Source organism: Eschscholzia californica, unplaced genomic scaffold (assembly GCF_041429995.1).
Source record: "Eschscholzia californica isolate CP2 unplaced genomic scaffold, dmEscCali1.0.p SCAF_6, whole genome shotgun sequence".
NCBI lineage: Eukaryota > Viridiplantae > Streptophyta > Magnoliopsida > Ranunculales > Papaveraceae > Eschscholzia > Eschscholzia californica.
Window position 1 is genome coordinate 22,814,278 of NW_028238483.1, and position 23,468 is coordinate 22,837,745.

Here is a 23,468-nt window from a genome sequence, read left to right on the forward strand (position 1 = left end):
TTTACAATTAAACATCGGGATATTTAGTGTTAGGGTAAAAGAAAAGTACCGACATTAGCATTTGGGTCAAGAGTTTGTCCGTTAGGGTCTAGGTCACAGACTAACCGTTGACCCGCTGACTAGAGACGTTAACTGTTAGTTTGTGACCCAAATACTAATGCCGGTACTTTACGTTGACCCTGATAATAAATATCTCAGAAGTAAATTGTAATACCAAAATAAAAGCATATTGACCAATTTAGCCGAATTCAATATGTTGATCATAGAGGGGACACGCTTTATTCTGCACTTAATGCGCGTCCTCAAGTCATTGCGCCTTTCCGGTGCAAAAATGGTTATACTAGTGCCTCGAAATATTAGAATATTTTTCCTACAAGTCATTGCGCTTTATTCTCCACAGACGCATCTTTAGAGTTGAAGGACATATCTCTTCTCACTTCCCTCTATTAAAACCATAACTTCTGAGGTTAAAAATTATTTATTTTTCAACTTCTATATCAAGCTTGATTCTTGAAAGGTTGCCATAATACAAACTAAATTCGTAGAATTTCTTATTATATCTTCTAAGCTTACAAAGTACAAGAAACACTGATATAAACGCCTACTCCATAAAAAGAAAAAAAAAACAAATATACACATCGGCAGAAGGCGAAACAGCAATAAGTGCTCATGTCTATATCGTGGACATATATATCTTCGAAACATAGTAAAATATAGCAGAACATTATTGTTAAATTCACAGACCATAAATAAGACCAAGTTCGAGATTCATACCCAATTTAACAACTCATAGGCCTCTCGTAAGTTGGAGGCAAGGATGGGCAATTCTCGTTCATTTTGGCGTATGGTTCTAAGCTATTATATTGAGGTAACTCCATCCGATACTCCCCAAGAATCTGGCAGAACGGAAGTGAACCATCTATATCATTACACCAGATGGGCAATCGTGTTCTGTTATTCTCGAATATTTTTAGTATGTAAGCATCTCGGATCTGCAAATAACAGTTTTTCCATGTCAGAGTTGCATAAATTTGGGTCCAAAATTTGAGTTTAGGTATGAATCAGATAAAAGGTTCTCTAGGGTTCGATACTCACAGTGAACTCTGTAACCTGAATAGAACTGGAAACAGGGCCGAAAATTCCAGCCTCTTTATACATTTGAAGGATGAAGGCAACACATGTCGTTGATTTTCCATCACTGTACACCCACTCGTCTTGTTCGGGAATAGTAAGCAATTCGTCGAATGTTATACCCCGTTGTTCTGTTTCCGTCAAAACTCCATACAAGTCCAAACCCTACAAGAAGACATTAAATGGACGTTGGATTCCACGTGAAGGACAATAAGGGACTTAAAAGCTTATTGAAAACTTAATGCGTTTGTTTGATAAAATGTGCCTCATTTTAAGCTAGAAATGCCTTTTTTCTCTAAAAGCATAAAGCATTTTTGAAAAGCTAGATTACGGAAGAAAAAAATTGATGTATTTTGCATTTTGTACCATCACAAAACCTCCACCACCGCCACCACTCCACGATCCGTCAACTTCAGATCAATATACATCGAATGGAAAAACCACTTGGGTTTCACATCAATTATAAGCAGTGATATAAACACCAGTTGCAAAGGTTTATAGTAAAAAGAAATTCAGGAGAATAAAACACTCAGTTAAAAGCATGTGCACATACCTCAGTTCCCAATCGCTTATTTAGAGCTTCATTCCACATATTAGCAGCATATGCAGGTTGAATTCGAGCCCACATAGACATAACAGAAACAACCTGGAAAAATTGTAAGCAAACTTAGGAGACTAGAACAATAAGTAGAAATAAAGACATGGAGACCAGAAACAAAGCAATGGCTTTAGGTGCACAATACCCCATTCAGCCATTGTTATCTGCATCCTTAGAATTTGATGATTCAAGTGAGAAAGATGTAACATTCAGTCGCGATATAACACAGTTCATAGCACACGACGTGATATTGTGTCTCCCAACTAGAGCTATATAAGTGTGTGAGTGTATTTTTGTACACCATGTTGTTAATGAAATCATGCATGAAAAGAGTGCTATAAGCCCTCAAGCTATAAGCCCTCAAGCTATTGCGCATGAGGTCGTTTGTACATGGGGAGAGAGAGAGAGAGAGTTGCAAGTGAATTCATGAGTAATGCTACACTTGCGGATCAGTTTCACAATGTAACGGGTGTCAAATAGGCAACAATGATTAAGAAATACAGAAGTTGTAACTAAGTTAAAGTAATTTAGTTATGCAAAGAGATCTACCAAATGAGCATCAAGAGGAGGTGGATAGTTGTCGGCAATGGTATCAATCCAACTAAATATCATATTGTGGTAACCATATGGCTTGCCTGTCATACTGCGGGCATACGCCCATGCAGCAGTGGAGTTAAACTTCGCCCGAATCTCTGGGTGTAATGGAAGCAAAGCTATGTGCGGATTTGAATCGTCCTTTAATGCCAGTTTCCACCATTCATCCCATGGAATTACCACTATAATCTCCTCTCCCTATCAAGCAAAGAAGAGTAAAACTAAAGAACAAGAGAGAGAGTATCAGAGATCTAGGTAAGAAAGTTCATTCAAACAGTCGCCCGATCTCCTACAAGGAAATTGACATAAAACCATGGCAATACCTTCTCATTCTCGTGCCCTGATTCACCAACCCAGAGATTGCCAGAATCGTCTTTCAAGCAAACTGCAGTATGACCCGCAAATGCACCTGTTACCCATTTCTCCAGTGTCTCAAATCCACCCCAACGACCACGAATTTTTGATACTGCTAAAAAATCACCAGAATGAACGTCCTCTGGATTTATTGTCGCCTGCCACGGCTTACTACGTTTCTCAAATTTTGCTCCCATGTGTTTCTGTAGAAAAGCTATGTTCGAATTCTGACCCATCCAAGAGTTTGAAAATAAAGGCAAGACATCTATCAAAGACATAAACGTTCCTAGCATTCCTGATGGCATTAGAAATACGGATATCCCATGCTGCTTCACCTGATGAACAATCTCCAAAAATGTCAACTTCGCGTTCAAGATATCCACAACAAAATTAGTAAATCAAAACTAAAACTTACATATTCTAATTCTGCAGGTTCTTCCCACGAATCGATCTTCAAAGTATGCTCTCGAGCAGCGAAATAGTAATCCCATATTACCCTATAGGGTGTTGCAAATACATAGAGATCCATACAAGTCCAACTGTGAGCTGCATCAGTCTGTTGAAAAGGAATAACCATGAAATAATTTGACAGAAACAATAGATAAACTAAACAACAATTGATGGGCCAACCTCTTCAATATATGTAACCTAACTACATCTACACAGTGAACAAATTGTAGCTACAATTAAATAATCAAATAGGGATTTCGGTTATGGTCGAACTGTGAGGTTAGTCCCACATGAACAAAAGATAATCTTAACCAAGAATACAATATTTAGGTCATCTCCACTCATCCCCAATGGGTTTGAGTTGTATCTTCACAAGCTTAAAATGGTATCAGAGCATAATAGGCCAACAGCAAGACGTGCTCCGTATCACCCCAAGAAAAAGACACATGTTAGGCTCAAATAACGCCACAAATGAGAAGGCATGTGAGAATAGTCCCACATGGGGAAAGGGCTCTCTTGTAACCACAAATACAATATCTAAGTCTTCTCCGCTCATTCCCAACTGGTTTGTAGTTAGATGTCCACAAAATTAACATGAATTACTCAAATCGTCGAAAAACAACAACAACATTTCCATATCTGAAAATGTGTTCTTCTTTTGCTCACAATCATTAAAACTTGCAATAGTTAATAATTATATTATACATTTCACCCAAAGTGAAACCTTTTTTCTGATTGACTGACTCAAACTGTGTTAAGATCATCTTTTCACATATAATATGAATTTGCTGCTAAGTTCTTTATGGAAAAACAGCTTTCAATTGTTTCTTCACCACAATTAATAATATTAGTTTTTCGTGTTGAAATTTCAACTTTAAGACCTTAATTCATCCTATCAGCTTCGACTGAAAAGGAAAGTTGCCCTATTTTTAATCCCAAATACTTAAATTCGAGCAAATTATTGGAAAGATAAGAACTAGAGAGAGAGAGAGACCTTGAGATAGAGAATACCACCACCCAAACCCTTGTCACCGCCATCAGTGAACTCCATCCGAGCTTCGTTTCCATAAAAGCAAGCTCCTTTCCAGTCAATCGAACCATTATTAGGCGTAACAGATCCAACAAAAGAAGGCAATAAATCAACGGCACTATGCAAATTATTCAGCAGTGGCCATGAAACTTCTTTAGGGAGAACTGGAAGTACATCCTTAACCCTAAATGGCACTTTGAAAGCCTGCCCTAAATCCAATCCAAACCCTAACCCTAAAAGGAATAAAATCCTAAACACCAATTTAGGTGAAGATGACGCCATTGACGTCAATTCAATCAGAATTGAGTTGCAGTGAAACCCTAAATTTCGAGAAAGGATGAAAGGGGTATGATCATGGATGGAATGGGGTAGGTTTCAAACTGCCATGTGAGAAAAAACAAAAAAACCAGATAAGGACGTTTTTGAAGATTAATTAATGTGAAGTAGTGATTAAAGAAAGTCGTTGCGGATTAGACTTTAATTTTCCTTAAGTAGGAAAGTTTAGCGTTAAAGTTGTTGTTTGAGATGATGACCGTCTTCAAGGAACTGATTAATTAGCATCCTCCTGATCTCAGTAGCACATCCTCCTCAGTGAGTACTTGTTCCCAACTACCAGTACTACTCTGACCAGTCTTGACCTCTTTGACTTGGTCTACCAGGGTTGACTCGAAATTCTAGATGTATAACCGTAGGACAAAAAAATAAGAAGGAAAATTCGGTCAAAACTCCCTAAAAAATTTGAGTTTTGGTTAAAAAGGAGAGTTAACTCTTATATGGCCCCCTACTTTGTGACCAGCTTCCTTTATGGCCCCCTTTTTTCGTAAATTCAAATATGCCCCCCTATTTTCAGACAAATGTCATCACTACCCCTCTGATTAATGTATTTTCAAAATAAAATAAAAAACAAAACCTAAATTTCACCTCACTTCCTACTCCACCACTTATCTCTCTCCACGTCACCTCTCTCTCCAACTCACCTCTCTCTCTCCAACTCATCTCTCTCTCTAACTCACCTCTCTCTTTCTCTCTCCAACTCACCTCTCTCTCTCTCTCCAACTCATATCTCTCTCTAACTCACCTCTCTCTCTCTCTCCAAGTCACTCCTTCTTCTCCGACGACCTTAAAAAAAAAAAAAAAAAAATTTACCCTCATCTCTCTCTCTCTAGAAACTCTGGCGAAGGGGTTTCCCCTTCGCCGGAGAACAGACCTTCGTGGTCTGTTCGTGAACAGACCTTCGTGGTCTGTTCGTGAACAGACCTTCGTGGTCTGTTCAAGATCTGTTCGTGAACAGACCTTCGTGGTCTGTTCAAGATCTGTTCGTGAACAGACCTTCGTGGTCTGTTCAAGATCTGTTCGTGAACAGACCTTCGTGATCTGTTCGTGAACAGACCTTCAAGGTTTGTTCTTGAACAGACCACGAAGGTTTGTTCAAGATCTGTTCGTGAACAGACCTTCAAGGTTTGTTCTTGAACAGACCACGAAGGTCTGTTCAGCGAAGGGGTTTCCCCTTCGCCGGAGTTTCTAGAGAGAGAGAGAGAAGAGGTAAAAAAAAATTTTTTTTTTTTTTTTTTTAAGGTCGCCGGCCGGAAAATTTCCGACCGGCGACCTTGGTCGGAGAAGAAGGAGTGACTTGGAGAGAGAGAGAGAGGTGAGTTAGAGAGGTGAGTTGGAGAGAGAGAGATGATGTGGAGAGATATGTGTGGGGGAGTAGGAAGTGAGGTGGAATTCAAGTTTTTTTTTATGTTGAAAAAATATTAATAAGAAGGGTAATCAGGACATTTACCTCAAAAAAGGGGGTCATATTTGAATTTACGAAAAAAAGGGGGCCATAAAGGAAGCTGGTCACAAAGTAGGGGGTCATATAGGAATTAACTCTAAAAAGGATTTATCAACTTTTTATAGGCTTCAGCTCCCTGTGGCATTTTTGTAAATAAAATAGGGAAAAGACGAAACTGACTTTATTGCAAACTAGTTTGCAAACCAGTTTGCAAAGCTCTGCAAACCAGATTGTAAAGCTTTGCAAGACAAATCAAATCGCAAAGTAGTGCAAACTAGTTTGCAAAGCTCTGCAAACCAGATTGCAAAGTCATTGCAAGGCAAACGGGATTGCAAAGCTCTGCAAACCAGATTGCAAAGCAGTGCAAACCAGTTTGCAAAGTTTCGCAAGCTAAGATTCTAAGGGCAATTTCGGCATTAGAAATGGGAGTGCTTTTAGAATTGTCCTTCAAGACTATTTCCGAACTATATATGGGGCCTAATGACAAAAAAAAAACATGAAATTGGGCCTCCAGCCCTATTTCATGAAATAAGAATTCATCCATGTAATATTGTGATTTAATCACTTATTAATGGATATTGTTCCCTTGATTTCAAAAAAAAAAAGTGGACAAAAAATATTTTCTACACCACAAAATTTTAAAGAGAAAATATAGATTTTATCAAATTTCTTAGAGCAATAATCAAACACATCTTCCTCCTTTTCCACTCTGGACCACGACCACCACCAACACCATTTCTCTTCTTTACACTCTCATCTTTTTCTCTTCTTAGAGCATCTCCAATGCAAAACTCAGAAAAAACTCTAATTGGCTTATGTGTTGAGTCACAATTGAGATTATTTTTCCTACGTGGCTAACTTGAGTGTCTCTAATTCAAGTCCTTCTCCAATGCAACACTCTAAAAAACTCTAATAGATACACATGTCACACATACATTTATTAGGAAAAAGTGGTTGAGAAAGAAAGGCTTTCTATTGGTCCAAAAATTAAATTTGATGACTATGACACTTAAGACTCTCAAAAAAGATCTCAAAAATAGAGTTTCTAGTTGAGACATCTTAAAACTTAATTCCACATCATCTTAAGATCTCAATTGAGTTTTGCATTGGAGAGGTTTTTTCTCAAAAAAAACTCTAAAGTCCTAGGTGGCACTTAAGATTTTAAGATTGAGTCTTGCACTGGAGATGCTCTTTTCTCTGTGATATACATCTTTAAATCTAGAAAGATGGTGAGAGGAAGAGAAGATAGAGAGAGAGACTAAGAGAGAGAGAGAGAGAGAGAGAGACAGAAAAGGATAAACTGGTAGTGACTGGTGATATGAAGTTGCAGTAGTGGTTGAAAGTTGATGGAAGTGACTTAAAGATGAAGATTATTGAACAAAACTCAATCAACTAAGTTTTTGGACTAAAAATAAAAATGTAATCTTTATGTGGACAGATTATTCAAGGTGCTCAAGACCAGGACCACTTTTATTTACTCCATCCATGGGCGGAATGACGCGCTCTTGGCACGAGAGAAGAGAAGGGGAAGTCATTTCAGGCGTCCAATACTTTTGAAAAGATACCATCCTCTCTTCTTATTATTACTAGTGAACAATTTCAACAACTTCATATATTATATAAACATCATATTCATAACATAAAAGTGAATGTTTTGTTCACAATAGAGATAAAAGGTAATTACACTGCTAATAAACCTCTCTTGCTCCATAGGTCTGAAAGTAGATTAGGGCTTTGGTTTCACCTTAGAATCCTCAGATCATGTTCTTTAACACCCTAATGTTTCGCTAGGCAACTCTAATGCTTCACCTTGATAACAGATGGATAGCAATAATGATTTGTACCTGCAATTTTACACAGCAGATGCTTCTTGACCTGCAAAAGTAAATATAAAGCTGAAATCAGGGTCTGATCTAAAGTGTTTAATGGAGAAACCAAAGCCTCAAACTCTTTCTAGTATGAGATTATTGATCATCTTATGCAGCAACTCTTTCTAGTATGAGATTATTGGTCATCTTATGTCTTGTGGACCTGTAGTCAGTGACGCGTAAACCAGTATTTCTACTATAAAATCTTCCATCTTTTCCTGAGTTATCGAAAGTTGATCAGTACGATTCAACAAAGAACTGAAAATATATACCTTTTTCTTGGAGAAGCTTGCCATGTAAAGTGAGCTAGTTCTTGAAATAGGTGTGTGAGCTTGCTCCCCTCACTCGATTCACATCACATTCCAAAGAGGAAGCAATTTGAGTAGCAAGGAAGGAACAAAGCACTGTCTTCCACTGCCATAGGCTGCCTGAATGGATTCAATTGAATCTGTAACCAAATTCATAGTTAGTAGTTTACCCTACCTTATTTTCTTCGTTGCATAATATATATACATATATGATTGTTAGATGGAGGATGAATATGAAATACACATACAGGGAGCCTTAGAGGGCGGTTGGTTAGAGTAGTAATGCACGAGGCAGCTAGATGTGCAGCTTCCTCACAATAGTCGGAGAAGATTGCTGGCACATTTATCTCCTTTACCAATTCCTGAAACCAGTATAAATTCTATAATCATGGGGAAAAAATTCAAATGATGAGGAGAATACGTTTTTTTTACCTTAACATTACTCTAATCTCTAATCAATTGATTCTTCACACCAAGTACACTAGAAAGGAATTTGTAATGTAAAGAAGACATACGATAGTTGGTATCCAGCTAGAATAAGCAGCAATTCCAGCATTTGGAGCAACAATAAGATCAGGAACAGTGTCCTATATGAACAGAAACAATTGAAGTTGTAAGATTTAATTAGCCTCGGTGAGGTATTCTTTAACAATGTCAAGCGGTGCCTCGAAGTGATAAGGAGGCGTAGCTTCGATTTGTCACTTTTAACGCTTTGACTACTCTGCAAGTTAAAGAAACAGAGAGAGAAAAAGGGCAACAATCATTTTTCAGTTCTTCTCATTTTCTATTTAAATTTCTCTCAATCTCTCCTTTATTTGAAGACCTTCACATTATGAACAAAAGAAAAAGAGATGAAAAAGAGAACAAAGGTTGTCATTTCACTGATTTGTCACTTTCTCCCTCTACAACCTCGCTCTACAATAAAAAAAGAGAGAGTAAAATGGCAAACATAGGAATGACTACTGCGGATATCTACGCCCCTCTACTGCATAGAGAGGCTTACGCTCAGATGCGGTACACCGTACACCTATATATTGCCTTGAGGCGTGCACAAGACATTGTTCTAAGAAAATGTAAATAGCTCCCAAGTCATATTGTTCTAAAAAAAAGTTAATCTGTTAAGAGTTGATCTAAAGCTTGAATTAATGAAATATCAATGTAAAAGGTTTTTTTGTTGTTTTTGTTGTGCTTGGGCTGTCGCATTGAAGTCTAGAACAATTTCCTTTTCGGAGACCCATTGCAATATATTGATCCAAAGTTTCATAAGAATTACAGTTGAGAGAAAGATAGAAAGTACCTTAAGTATATCTCTATATCGGTCGTGATAAAAACCTCGATGGAGCTGCAAAGTCACTTCCGTAGTTTCGCCATCAGATATACTGAGGTCAAAATTTGCTCTTTGGGACTTGCAACTGCATTCTGCATCAACACAGTAACCATAGCTACAAACTTTGATAATCTCGCCATCCCTACTCATTCCAATGAAACAAGTTTATGAGTGCAGCAAGCAGGCAACAATAGAAACATTTATCTTATAAAAGGTATAACATGGCAGACGGAGAGCCCAAAAGAACCAACCATATTTCATTGTTATTTATGAATAGTCTAAAATTATGATTCAGTAAAACAAACTTCCCTTTCCACAAGGTACATAATCAATAAAGTAATTAGTTGAAGAACTACAATAAGGTGTTGCATCCACACCAACCTTAGTTCTGGAACTGCTGGTCCAATTAGCTCAATATGAACTTGAAGACCTGGAAATAGGGCACGTAACTCCCCAAATACAATTAGTTGGTGAAGCTCTTTATCAGGTCCTGCATTATTGGGTTAAAAGAAGATAAATCACTCAGTTAGCTTGGCAAATGAATAAAAATTGTCCCCATAAACTTATATGACCAGTTGAAAGGAGATACTGGTTCCCATCTTAAAACACCTGGGAGCTAATATGGTATACCTAGATAATGTATATGAAGTTTGTGATTATTGCTCTTGGTCGAGCTACTTACTGCAATCTGAATGGCATGATATATAGTGAGTGGCTGAAAAAAATGATACCAAAATCAGTCTGAAGGCAAGTGTATAACCAACTTTCAACTTCTATGGAAGAAAGAAGAAGATCATACCCAGTGAAGAAGCAAAGCAGCAGGTGAATGCAACGGGAGACACCTCCACTCATAGTATTCCTTCCAACTACTTAAATGCTGTGGTGATGAAGTTAGTGGCTCTGCATGTTTATCAAATCAACTAATTAAAGGATCAGTTTTGGTTTGGATAATTATTTGGATAAGAAACCAAAAAGAAACGATACCCTCGCATGGGCATAATACACTTGAAAGATTCCAGTCATCCTTAACCCTGTCAAATAGAACGAAAAGTAAGAGATTGGGTTCATTAAGACAGGATTCGGGTACGCTAATTTTTTAGCATTGGATCACGAACCCCCTAAAAAGGGTCTGGGAAAGGGGAACAGAGTATTTGGTAACATTACATTAAACATACAAGGGCTTTCTATACGGAACCTCAAAAATTCTATGCGAGTGTCCTTTGATCATGTTGGCATGGATAAACCACATAAAATAGGTATTTTTACTCCGCGCAAAATCATAAGAACAAACCTTGAATGATCGCAGCAAGCAATTGATGGCACACAGGTGCACTCGTACTTCCACATTCCTATTTGATGAAGGTTCAATTTTGTTAAGAAGGTACACAGAGACACCTGCTTTTCACATACCTATTTGTGAACCAAAATAGAAAGGTCAAACAAATTACCAGACCAACTAAATGCATATAACTAAGAATAGATTAAAAAATGAAAGGCCAAAAGTAAAGAGTGAGAGGCGAAACCGAGTATTGAGTTAAAAATGATAAATCGATGTACTAGAGCACCGATAAATCCTTTTAACATCTCCTACTTTGCGTTAGTGACGGTAAACAAAAAATGCTCGATCGGATGGTTAATACTTACAGAACTAGCACATTGTCTCACTTGTAGATTTAAGTGATTCTTTCAGTGTGGCCCATATCCTAAGATACGTACAACTAATAGTTATATTCATTAGGAATTGAAGTGGTAACGAAACGACAAAGTAGTACCTGAATTGTAGCTTCTTCGGAGAATGTAAAAGGAAAATCGTGTAAGATATCTGCATTCATCATCTGTTGTTCTAGTCTTGCACATTCTTCTTTATGATCACTCCAATGGGAGACCTGGTCAAAGATCAAATGAACATAATTCCGCTATTAGTACAAGATTCTAAAAACAAACACGAACAGACTGGGAAATCCACATCGCCGGGAGTTTCATTGGCTGATACACAAATACATGAACTACTACTCTTAAACATTTAAACACTTCCTTTCAAACTGAACCTCTCTCCATACAGCTTCTTACCTATGTAATTTGAAGAGTGCTAATTACCACCCAGACACCCATTATACTAGAGAGAGAGAGAGAGAGAGAGAAACCTAGAGAGAGAAAGAGAGAGAGAGAGAGAAACCTAGAGAGAGAAAGAGAGAGAGAGAGAGAGAGAGAGAGAGAGAGAGAGAGAGAGAGAGAGAGACCTGGTGAGAGATGGAGCAGTAAGCAACAGCTCCGCAGCGACCGCAACGTCTTGTAGGCGGGCCAGTGCATCGTCTCCCGCGTCCCTTTGCTGCGCACTCCATCGTTTTCAACTCTCTCTTCTCTAAGTTCTCTTCTTCACTGTTGATCTTCTCCACTTCTTTAATTGTCAATTCAGTCAGTGCAAGTAATGTGTACTTCAAAACAAACCCTTGACCTCCTTGGTCAATGCTCGTTGACTTTATACTCGTTGTTCTTTTTCTTTTGGATTTTTTGGTTTATATTGCGAGTAAAGAAAGCTCAAAGTTGTGCTTCTTCAAATCTTGTCTTCTTTTTTTTTTTTTTTTAAAAAAGGATCTTCATTATTGATAGTTGGCTGACACCAACAAACTAATGGCCTAGGAGGTGGTCTTCATTGAAAACTTAGCAGTTCCAAGTAACAAGACATGGATGCAATGGCATCAATTTTCATTAAAAAAAAATGAGCTCTTTAGATCTTAGAGAGAGAGATCAGAGATCATACAATGTTTATTAGCTATCAATATTTTGTTAACATTATAAACTTATACAAGCTAACAAGCCCTCTAATAGCCATAGAGCTAACTTCATTGAAATAAAGAAAAACAATAGCACATAGAATCGAAAACTCATTGACCATTAAAAGGTTACAAAGATACCCAAATGGAGGATTACCGATTCGATTTAGTGGGCGAATAGATAGCATAAACAACAACATGCCCATATTGTGTTTCTCAACAAATTCTAAAAAGACAACAGATCTAATGCAATAAATAAGAAAAAAAAACTATTTCATTCTTGTACACTCTTTTACTTGGTTAAATAAGCAGAGGGGAGGAGAAGGGAGAGAAGAGAGATTAATAAGTCAAGAAAATTGTTGTACTGGTTGAGTTCCTGCGACTTCAACGTACCAAGTCTTCCAAGCTTCAAGGTAATGAGCAAATAGATCATTTAATGCTGCCATTAGAAACATCACAACAAAAAAACATCCTCTGTTAGTTCTTCTCATGTTAATATTCTGCAAAAAGGCACCAAGTAAAGGAGATATAATGCTAAGACAGTGACAACAAGAGCAGTAAATAAACATGATTGATAGAACCTTATTGGAAAGGACAAGTGACGGATACCCATTCGATCGATTGGCTATATAGGAAAGGAGTTTGTGATAACCTTACTAACAAAGCTGTCTTTCGCATGTAATACAGTAGCAATTACAGCACATCAAGACTCCTAAGAACATTTTTATCACAATTCACAGTTTGATCTATGGAGACGTGAGAGTGCTGGGCTATTGGAAACTATCAAGTCACTGAAATGATAAACAAGACCCAAACTTACGTAAACAACGTTCGATTGAGTTTGTTGGTTCAAACTGGCATGCCTAGAGTAACTCATGTGTGGCATTTGAAAGATATTCTTAGTTTTTAGAGCAAAACAACTTGACATGGTACACTGAGAAATAAAATAGAAGTGAAATGGATGAACAGCATGACTAATGATTGATGATGGACACAATCTCAGACTTTAAGATCATTTTGTGGCAAGACAATTTAATAGCTTTTAAAAAGGGAGGTGCTGACTACAGAGTTTGGAAATGGAACAACAGGAAGAAGGGAAGGTCATGATATGAAGGACAGCCCCGAAATCCACATGAATAGCTTCCTCTAAAGATGATTTGAAGTAACGACTTGTCTCAAATTCTGTGGCTTTTATTAATAACAACCAATCTACAACAAATTGATTAAAATTGGCAATCACACATCAAATCTTTGCCATATGTCGTAGAAGGATGAACAAAATCCTCCTATACATCATGGACTCGGGACTGTCCCCAGATCATGCTCATATAGTTTATACTTATGGACCTTTTCAGAAAATCCTACTGGGAAAGGAAAACTCAAGTATCTATTGCTTCTGAAACAATTCTCCTTGACATCTCAAAAGAGTGAAATGAGGATTGTTTTTTATGTTCTGAGATGATGGTCAGTGTTATATCTGCTCACATTTTTACCAACAGAATATATGGAAAATATGTAAATTTAAGTATACGAATCAAGGGAGTACCTTGGTTGTGATATTTCGGACGATAGGATGCCGCCATGCTGTCAAAATCTTGCACACTTTTGAGAGTCTTTTTCTCAGTTTCACACACTTTGGGGAGACAAGACGGACCAAAAGGACCAAAAACTACAGCCTTCGAACATTGTTTTGGCTGTTGCTCTTCTCGTGAAGCTACACAGTTACTCTCATTTGTCACATCTTCACATTTTACTTGCCTATCAATATTTTCACATGGCTTTTCATCGGACATAGGCATCACCCTACTCCGCTTAGCATTGATGTTTGAAAGATCAGTACCAAATATCCTTTTCTTTGACTCCATAGACTCAGAGGGTTCATTCATAGATTTCCCGTCAACCCCTAGCCATCTAAATGCGGGTTTTCTGCTCACAGCATGATGCGTCTGCATTTCAATTGAGGAAATAAACAGATCAGCGAAATCAATTAAGGCGATTTTGTTTTGTTCTTCTCTAGTTAAGTTTGTAATGTGGTTACCTTTTCAATCAGATTCATGGAGGATAACACATTAGCAATGTCATAAAGTCGTCTCACTTTTGCTGCAGAATTATCTTATGAAGAGAGTATTAGTCAAAGGGATATTACTTCACTTTGATTCTTTTCGTCATTGTAATTAATGGAGGATAAAATAGAGATAAATAAGAAGGGAAAGTTCATTACTTCTCATCAGCGAAGGATTGTTAATATCACCGAGTAAGATCTTTGCAGCTTCATCAAGGGAAACCAACATAGACTGGACAATGGTAAAGAGTGTATAAGATTATATCCAATTGGATCAACTCAATGAAGCTTTGGAGCAAAGGCATAAATATTGTAACATTAGCCAATCTTACTTTGTCGCTAAGGAAAAGCTTAACAAAATTCTGAGTAAGAAGTCCCAACGATTTCTCTCTTCGATTCTCTGCAGAAGCATCTACAGCAATAAACAAAGAACCAGTCAAACTCTAACACTGAAACACCACCAGTTTCCTAAAGCCTATAAGTTTGTTTATCTTCTTGTCAAATTACGGTTAATTTTGGACTAGATGGTACGCATACCCACCCAATTAAACCAACAATAGACTGAAGTGAATAATTAGTGAGACCAGTTTAATAGTTATAAAGAGATAACAAGGAGAAAGCTTACCAAGTTTGGCTGATGAAGAAGGTTTAGGGGCAATAAAATTAGGGTTGGATTTGTCTTGCTTAATTGGATCTGAAAACCTTTCGTCTTCATCATCAACGGGAACCTGAAGTTAAGAAGTACTAATTCAAATTAACAATAACAAAGCAGGATAACAAAAGGTAATACGAAAATAAAACCCTAATCAAAACCCACTGTTTCATTTCTGCTAGTCTCGGACTCATTCGAGCTGGGTTCTTTTAATGTTTCTTCCTGCACAAATAAACCCATATTAAAGCAAAACCCCCCAAAAATTTCAAACCTTGAACTAATTGAGGAAACTATAATGCTTGGATTACCATTAGTTCATCTAAAGCCTTAGGAATTCCAGAAAACCCTATCCAAGAGTACTGATTTTTCGCTTTCCTTGTAAGAACCTGAGGACCCAAGAAAACCCTAGATAAGTAAAATTCTTCACTCTCTTGAATAACACAACGAATTGAAACTTGAAAGGGCAAAATAAAAAGATAAAAGTCATTTACCCCAATACTTTCCAAAACGTTAACAATATCATAGATCCGCCGCCGCTCGACTCCTAATCGATTCGCAGCGTCATCTAATCCAATCGATTCAACGTCATCCCGATTGTACAAGCTCAAGAAACTGTTCCAAATCAAAAAAAAAGGAACAAGCTTGATAATGATATCTTATAAACAGATCTAAGAAGAGAGAGAAACAAGAAAGGGGAAAGTGAACAAATTTACTTACTTGGTGCACAATAAACCAAGAGATTTCTGCTTCCTGCTATAAGAATGATGCTTTGAATCATTATATAACAAAGATGATAAAGAAGGTAGTTTCTCACTCGATCCATCCATCAGATTCAATACTCCTAATTCTTCAAATCGTTCTTCAATCAAGAAACAAGTAGGTAGGTCTGATCTGTGGTTAATTTAGAGAGAGAAAGTAGAGAGAGAGAAAGAAACTTTTGGAGGGAAGAAAAAAGATAAGAAAGATAGTGGTTTTAATGGCGGGTGAAGAATTTGAAAATAAAATCGATTAGATCTGAAACCCCTTTTAAAACATCAAAATGATTTTTTTTTGGAGGGAATTCAAAATCAGATCTAGATGAAGCGCGCGAGAATTTTATTTTTTTACACCGATTGTCCTCACTTTCTCTGATTCAGCAAGCTCATCTGAGGGTTATTTTTGTAATTTTAATATTTGTCTGAAAATGACACGATATGCCCCTGGTTTGGTTGCTTGAAAATAAAGCTACACGTTTGTATAATTTTCAGACGGTGATATTTTCGAGGGAATCTTCTGTTTTCTCTCTCTATCTTAAAATTAGGTTAACTACTAAATGGTATCCCTAATTTCTCCATGAATCTTTAATATCTTATACTCCTATTTATGTGTCTAGGATTCTACTTTGCTTCCAAATATGCAATAGAGAAAAGATCGAGCAAGCATATAATTTTGTTAAGAAAAATAAGGATCTGTTTGACACGTCTAAAAATAAAGTTAGAAAATCGATTTTCTTATGAAAATTGATTTTCCACTGTTTGGTAGGCCCTCTTAAGTGTGAAAGTCAATTTCCAACGGAAAAAAAGTGTGAAAATTGTCCACGTGATTTTCCTAGCTATTACATGGGAAAACCCATTTCTTACTCACTTTCCAAACTCGCGCTCTCTCTCCTCGTGCGGGGGTACTTGGGTAAATTCCTCTTTTCCTTTCTCCCTCTTTCGAGTCCTGATCATTTTCTCCATCTTTGTCTCACACATTCCCTCAGAATCTCTCATCTCTCTAGAAACTCTCTTTGCCTCTCGCCTAATGTTTGGGATCCATGCTTTTCATGTAAGATCAGTAGAGACTGAACATATACTAACAAAGATAAAGCAACATCAGGAAGGAATACGGATTGAAGCCAAAACCAATTGATATATGAAACCTTAATTGCAGGAAGGAATATGGGTTGCAGCCAAAACCGATTTGATGCATGAAGCCCTAATTGCAGGAAGGAATACGAAGAGGAGTTGATGGTGCTCGATTTTGAATAAAGCCAAACCTTATTTGATTCATAACCCCCCCCCCCCCCCCCCTCCCCCTACCACCACGACAAAGCTCGGGTGAAATCGTTTGAAAACCTTGTACGAAGGAATCAATACTTTAATGAATTTTTCATCTTCATCTTCTTCGGGTGAATTAGTTGTTGTTGTTAAACTTGATTTGACTGCTTCTGCAATGGATTTGAATATAGTAAACACCTTCCTTCTCGATTTGAATACAGTGAACTGAAGAAAACAATGAACACTTCGATATCCATCCTTCTCTTTCTCGATCTCATGACCTACCTCTCGCTAGATCTAATCAATCAGTTTTTTTCCCTAAATATGGAGGTTTTTTGCCTCCCATTGCAAGAACCCTAAGGAGGTGTAAGGTTTAATCTCGGGAGAGATTAATGGGGGTCTAATTCTGAGATTTTCTAGCGCCCAAGTTATTGCTACCGACACCCCCTTTAGGTGTCAAATAACCACCCAAAAAGTCGAAATTGTATTTTTTTTTAAGGCACTCCCTAACATTCCTGCAACCCAACAAAACAGTTAAAATTCAATCCCATATGAAAATTTGTTTTCTTTCCCATCAGAAAACAAATGGTTTTCTTTCCCATCGAAAAAAAATCACATGTATCAAACGGACCCTAATAAAAGTATTGCCTTTTATGTTTTAATCACCCAAATTTTTTGAGCGGATATCTCTGTGTCATGTAGATTAGAACTAAGGGGTACTTTTTGTTGGACTTAAAGTGTGACCAGCTTCCTGCGTAACTATAGATGTTGATAACCTGAGATGATTTTTTCAGTATTTTCACGCATTACTAAATGTAAATTTGGTCAAATTTCTCTTTTTTTGTGAAAAATGATTAATCATTTTTCCTAGTCTTCAACTCCTTATGGTATTATTTTAATTTATCTTACGTTGCGAAAAATCGAACATACCCTTGAAATCAATTTTGAAACTGCGCATCACTTTCTCTCTCTAAACCAGGTACCTTTTTCGACAAAATCTCATTTACCTAGTTTTAGTTTTGAAACTCGTTGGTACTTGAATGATTCTTTTTTTATAATTCATGTAATCTTCAGATATTTTTATTGTTGTTCGCAATCTCCGAATAAGTTTTTGTTCTCGAACTATTCCCAAATTTATTGTAAAATCAACAAATTTTTGATTTTGTATATCGATACTTTGCAAATGGTTTATAAAATATTTGCAATCGGTTGCAACAATTTCCAATTATTTGCAAGACTGGAATCTGTTTGTAATGGTTGACACTGGCTTGCAACTATTTGTAATTGTTTGCAAAATGTTAGCAATATTTAAAAAACTGTAATGATTAGTAAGAGTTTGCAACAATTTGAAATTGTTTCGAAGATGTATCCCATGGTTCATGACTAGTTGCAGTGGTTGATAATGGTTTAAGAAACATTTACAACGATAGGTAATTGTTTGTTAACAATATGCAATGGTTTGCAAAATGTTTTCACTGGGTTGTAAAATGCTTGCAATGGTTTGGGAGCTAGTCATAATGACTAGCCTACTTCAAGAAGAAGAAAATGTCTTTTACGAATTACCCATGAAATTCCTTAATTGTAGTTTTCTAAGGATGCAAAAATGTATGATTGAGATAACGTGAGTAGGTCTAATAATTAGAGACGGATGGAAAATCTTCTTAGTCATCTACAATGCGAATATGATGTAATGGACAATGGCTTAAGAGTATTGCAAGAATTTGAAATTAAAGATAATGGAAGTATAATCCATATAATTTTGATTCAGAAAAAAACTTTTGCTTTATTTCATTTATGGTTTTATCTCCCCCCAAGTACTCTCAAGAACCCCAAAGATGCTGATTATCACCCATTCTAGAAAGTGTGATGTTTTATAGTATATAAAATGTGCTGGATTTTGGTATTTTTCTACCAATAAATGCTCAAATTAGCTAATAAACACATCATAAATTGTCAACACCAATACAAAATCATCATTGGAAAAAGTAGATATTTAATATGGTCAACTTTTAATTTGGGACAAACAAAAATGAATACAAAATTTTTAAATTGGGACGGACGAAGTAGTTAGGAACGATGGTTTAGTACCAATTTCAATTGTAGTTTTAGTTAAATGTTTGTATTGAGATTTGCCTACCCTAGCGTACTCAATGTAATACTAGTTTTTTTTTTTTTTTGGAAACCGATTACATTGTCGTACAATTGGCATTGAATACAATCAAAGATGTGATTAGCTTGCTACCCGCCCACTCAAACTCTAACATGACCTGGCCTATAGCCCACTCAAACATAACCTGGCCTATAACCCAACTAGATAATGGCCTAAAGCACAACTACACTACCTTATTTACACCCTAATAATCCCAATTCAAATAACCAAAGATTCCACCTTCTCTGGGATTCGAACCTGGGACCTCTAGGGATTTCTGGAGTTTATGTCAACACCTTGGGACCACTTGGGCTACCAACTGTTGACAATGTAATACTAGTTGTGTATTAGTATTTTAATCAATACTTATTAGTCTTCTTTTAATAGTATTATCTCTTACAATTTTAATAATTTCGTTTTGGGCTTTAATTTGTGACCAACTCACTGTTTTGGCCTCCATAAGTGTCTGACAGTTCGATTTGATCCCCAAGTGTCAAAAAAATCGAAAATTTTCCGAAGTGCCCTTAGGCCAAAATGGAATTATTCCCATTTTTTTTGAGTTATTTTCCAAATGACCCCTACTTAATGACCAGCTTCCCGCGCAGCCCCCAAGTTTTTCGAAAATACCCAGATGGCCCCCTTTTTCCGTTACCGTCACATGTCCGTTAAAATCAGATTTTATATTCCAAACTTACCCTTCTTTTAATTTTTTACATCAATTCTCTCTATCCCTCTCTAAAATCTCTCTCCCATCATCTTTTTCTTTAAGGGTTATTTCTCAAATAGCCCCCAACTTTATGACCAGGTTCTTGCCTAACCCCCTACTTTATCAAAACTATCAAGATGACCCTTTTTTTAACTTACCGTTAAATGTTCGTTACTCTCTCTCCTCCATCTCATCACCTCTCTCTGCCACCTCATCGTCTTCACCGGCGAAAGCCGCTGGCCGACCAATTTTTTGGCCGGCGACTTTCAAACATTTAAAAAAAAATGTCCTTTCTCTTCTCTCTCTCCAAAAAAAGGTTTTTCCTTTTTTTATCTCTCATCTCTCTCTCTAAAAAAAATATATATATTTTTTTTAAATGTTTAAAGGTCGCCGACCGAAAAATTGGTCGTCCGACAACTTTCGCCGGTGAAGACGATGAGATGGCGAGAAAATGAGGTGGCAGAGAGAGGTGATGAGATGGATGAGAGAAAGTAACAGACATTTAACGGTAAGTTAAAAAAGGGGGTCATCTGGGTATTATTTGATAAAGTAGGGGGCTAGGTAGGCAGCTGGTCATAAAGTTGAGGCCATTTGGAAAATAACCCTTTCTTTAACTACTTAACCAGTTCATCTTCCACCATTGTCTCTCTCTCTACAAATTTTCATCTCTATTCCACAACATAAAAACATCAAAGAAGAGATCATCTATAAGAAACTCTAGTTATTTAACCATATCTGTTGAAAGGATAATGCTATTCAGACTCCGAAAGTACAGACAAAGTCAAGAAAGTAGGCCTTATTTGATTAAAGATTTGTAAATCACTTTTATTTTGGTAAAGGTGAATAAAACCTACACCCTCAAAATACTTACATTCTTGACTTTGTCTGTACTTTGGGAGCCTGAGTAGCATTATCTCTGTTAAAAAATCAATATTTATCATTCAATGAAGTGAGAAAGGAAGAGAGAGAGAAAAATACATAGAGAGTCAACCTTGAAACTAGAAAATCACAGAAAATGAAGAAATCAAATATACCCAAAATTCAATTTAATTTCCAACTGCTCTAAAGTGATCTCTATTGAGATAGAATGAGAGGGTAGAGAGTTGAACAAAATCCAAGTCTGTAAACCCTAAATTTCAAAAAACTTCCACTTGTAACTGAGTCATAGATATTCACCTTGAACAAATTAAGGATATTAATTTTGAGAAAAAAAATGAAGATAACTAGAGAGAGAAAGAGAAGATTACCGAAATGATGGTGATGGGTGAAATCGACTGGTACTCCTGGTGGTGGGTGAAATCTCGACTTCATGTAGGTGAAATCGACTGATGGTGGTGGCATGAATTCTTCAAGGTGATTTCTGAGATCTTGAGGAGTTCCTAAACCCTAGAAAAACCTAAATTAGTGATTAATCATTTTATACCTAAATTGGAATCCTGAAGAAAAACGAGAGATTTAATTAGTCTAATCGATTATATTCTCTTTGAATTTAGTTCGATTTTGTTTGTAAAATTTAAGCAACGTCTGGTTCTAGAGGTTTATCATCTGCTCCTAGTCATAACAGAAATTGATTTTACAACCCCGCGCGCCTCCCGTGCGAAGACATCAATGACAGTTATTGTAGCAACAAACACAAAAATAACAGCAGCAAAAGCAACAAGATTCTTCAGTGAACTAATTGAAGTCTTCGACGATGCAACAATCCAAATAGATTTCTTCGAGCTTGATCAAGTAATAAACGAAGTCAACACAAAAATCAAACGGTTCAAATCAAGAGCCGACCGCAAACGATAAATTTGAGAACAAACTACAACCTTAGAACTTGAGGAAAAACGAACAGATCAAATTAACATGCTCTGATACCTCTTGAGGAAGTGAATAATCCATCAAAACCAACTTCTTCCCCCAACAACTACTACTAAAAGTCAAGTAAAAAAACGATCTACTTTAGTTACTTAGACTGATAATTCAGAGAGGGAGGTTCATGGAGCCGCCATTAACAGAAACTTTTAGATCGGAAGGAGAAAGTTTGTGATGCAGGCGCATAGGCATGTGGGCCCACGTCCACGCGTGCCCACACCCTATTAAGTCATAATAGTAGTTTATTTAGTAGAAAAGAAGTTACTATAATTTGATATTTCTTTATTTTAAAGTTTCTATGTTTGAGTAGTTTATTATTTTAGGAATCCTAGTTTGAGTCTATCTAGGGAGGTTTATTATCTTATAAAAGGGGATCTAGTCTATGTTATTATTCATGTTGAAGAGAAAATCCCCTTGAGTTTAGTGGCGGCCAACGGGCCGTGCCGACACGGAAACGGACCGGCACGGAACGGTCCGTTCCGTGCCGTGCCGACCCGTCACAGGTCTGGCGTGCCGTGTCGGGGCTGGGATTTTAGAGTCCCAGACCCGTTAAACACGGCCCATTAGACACGCAGGAACGACACGGAACGGATCGTACACGGCACGACCCATGGGCACGGAACGACACGGAACGGAAACGGCAACAACGACACGCTAGCAACGGCCCAATTTAGTTATTTGAATTTTTAAGCATTACCTAGGGTGTACTAACATCCTCATTCCTCAAAACACTTTTTTTTTTACTTAGATTTTTTTTTGTTGAAACAAACTAAAACTTTTTTTCAAAAAAATAAACAAATAAAGTGGTAAAGATAGTCCCACACCTAAACCACAAAATATAAAGTAAATGTGGAGAGTCTTTATACAACTCTTCTCCAATAAAATAAACAAAGATAGACATAGACTCTAAAGTTTTTGTACATCACAATTTTTTACTTGAAAAAAAATGTAATATTTCTTTTATTACTTTTTTTTTACAAGTAAAAAAATATTTATGAATGGGTCTGAGCCACGGAAGCGACTACGGGAACGCCACGGAACGGCCACGGGAACGACTACGAGAACGCCATGGAACGGCCACGGAAACGGTCAGAAACGCCACGGGAACGGCTGGGCCGTTCCCGTGGGCCGTTTCTGTGCCCAGACCTTTGTGGTCTGGGCACGGCACGGAACGGCACGGCTCAAGTCGTGCCTGGCGTGGTCGTGGCGTGTCTGACACGCCACGGCTGCCAAACGGGCCGTGCCGGCACGACACGGCCCGTTGGCCACCACTACTTGAGTTTAATAAAGTTTATCAGTTTTAGAGTTATTTTAATCTTTCTTTTAATTGTTCTTCGTTTATTTTATCGTCTTCTTTATTTCCGCTGCGTTCTACATCAAGTGGTATTCAGAGCCATTTTTTTTAACCAATCACAATGGTTAATTCTACCGTTCCTACTCCAACAATCAAAGAGAAGACACCAACTTTTGCCTCCGAATGGGACAACATCAACAAAAAGTTATCCTCGGTTACAAAATTGGAAGAAGCTTTCGAAAATTACAAGAAGGAAACTATGGAAAAATTCGATCAAGTCAATGATTCGATCATGAAGCTATCCAAACAAATCGAAGGCATATGTAAGTCTCCCTCTTTTACCACTACTCCTTCTTCTACTACTTCCATTCAAGCATCATTATCACTTCCAACCACAACACCAACTTCAAATTTCATACTTGGTCAACCTAACACTACCCCAATCCCGATTCACATCAACCCTACATCACCACTCTCACCGGTTTTCCCACTAACATACATAAACCCTTCAACCTC

The 23,468-nt window shown here is 37.2% G+C and overlaps 3 protein-coding genes across 4 annotated transcripts; all 3 read right to left on the reverse strand.

The window, feature by feature from the left end:
- Window positions 1-524: 524 nt before the first annotated feature.
- LOC147532559 (zinc finger MYND domain protein) lies at window positions 525-4,750 on the reverse strand. Its single transcript, XM_086645425.1, has 7 exons — window positions 4,122-4,750; window positions 3,093-3,233; window positions 2,647-3,012; window positions 2,279-2,521; window positions 1,685-1,777; window positions 1,096-1,296; window positions 525-992 (listed from the first exon to the last, which is right to left on the reverse strand). The coding sequence occupies exons 1-7, from the start codon at window positions 4,437-4,439 to the stop codon at window positions 780-782; spliced, it is 1,575 nt and encodes a 524-aa protein (XP_086501551.1). The 5' UTR covers window positions 4,440-4,750; the 3' UTR covers window positions 525-779.
- A 2,735-nt stretch (window positions 4,751-7,485) lies between these two features.
- On the reverse strand, window positions 7,486-12,308 carry LOC147532560 (zinc ion binding protein). The gene is made up of 12 exons (XM_086645429.1): window positions 11,678-12,308; window positions 11,210-11,323; window positions 10,729-10,847; window positions 10,422-10,468; window positions 10,237-10,337; window positions 10,068-10,152; window positions 9,819-9,927; window positions 9,408-9,579; window positions 8,626-8,697; window positions 8,359-8,472; window positions 8,075-8,250; window positions 7,486-7,809 (listed from the first exon to the last, which is right to left on the reverse strand). Exons 1-11 carry the CDS (start codon window positions 11,777-11,779, stop codon window positions 8,158-8,160), a joined length of 1,128 nt encoding a protein of 375 aa, XP_086501555.1. The 5' UTR covers window positions 11,780-12,308; the 3' UTR covers window positions 7,486-7,809; window positions 8,075-8,157.
- A 3-nt stretch (window positions 12,309-12,311) lies between these two features.
- Window positions 12,312-16,135, reverse strand: LOC147532561 (E2F transcription factor-like E2FE). Of its 2 annotated transcripts, none has more exons than XM_086645427.1 (10): window positions 15,643-16,135; window positions 15,417-15,537; window positions 15,234-15,311; window positions 15,091-15,147; window positions 14,899-15,001; window positions 14,606-14,685; window positions 14,433-14,505; window positions 14,250-14,323; window positions 13,758-14,157; window positions 12,312-12,650 (listed from the first exon to the last, which is right to left on the reverse strand). In XM_086645427.1, exons 1-10 carry the CDS (start codon window positions 15,750-15,752, stop codon window positions 12,559-12,561), a joined length of 1,188 nt encoding a protein of 395 aa, XP_086501553.1. In that variant the 5' UTR covers window positions 15,753-16,135; the 3' UTR covers window positions 12,312-12,558. The 2 variants fall into 2 exon arrangements, with proteins under 2 accessions (XP_086501553.1, XP_086501554.1); XM_086645428.1 differs by having other exon boundaries at window positions 14,250-14,311; window positions 15,643-16,131.
- Window positions 16,136-23,468: the final 7,333 nt, after the last annotated feature.

Coding starts and splice junctions, on each gene's coding strand:
- LOC147532560 (XM_086645429.1), bottom strand. CDS start 11,779: ATGGAGTGCGCAGCAAAGGGACGCGGGAGACGATGCACTGGCCCGCCT. Junction 10,338..10,421: donor TGTATTATGCCCATGCGAGG/GTATCGTTTCTT, acceptor ATAAACATGCAG/AGCCACTAACTTCATCACCA. Junction 10,153..10,236: donor CTGCTTTGCTTCTTCACTGG/GTATGATCTTCT, acceptor CATTTTTTTCAG/CCACTCACTATATATCATGC.
- LOC147532561 (XM_086645427.1), bottom strand. CDS start 15,752: ATGGATGGATCGAGTGAGAAACTACCTTCTTTATCATCTTTGTTATAT. Junction 15,002..15,090: donor AGACTAGCAGAAATGAAACA/GTGGGTTTTGAT, acceptor TCTTAACTTCAG/GTTCCCGTTGATGATGAAGA. Junction 12,651..13,757: donor TCCGAAATATCACAACCAAG/GTACTCCCTTGA, acceptor TTCTAATGGCAG/CATTAAATGATCTATTTGCT.
- LOC147532559 (XM_086645425.1), bottom strand. CDS start 4,439: ATGGCGTCATCTTCACCTAAATTGGTGTTTAGGATTTTATTCCTTTTA. Junction 3,234..4,121: donor GTGGTATTCTCTATCTCAAG/GTCTCTCTCTCT, acceptor CCTTTTCAACAG/ACTGATGCAGCTCACAGTTG. Junction 1,778..2,278: donor CTCCTCTTGATGCTCATTTG/GTAGATCTCTTT, acceptor CAATTTTTCCAG/GTTGTTTCTGTTATGTCTAT.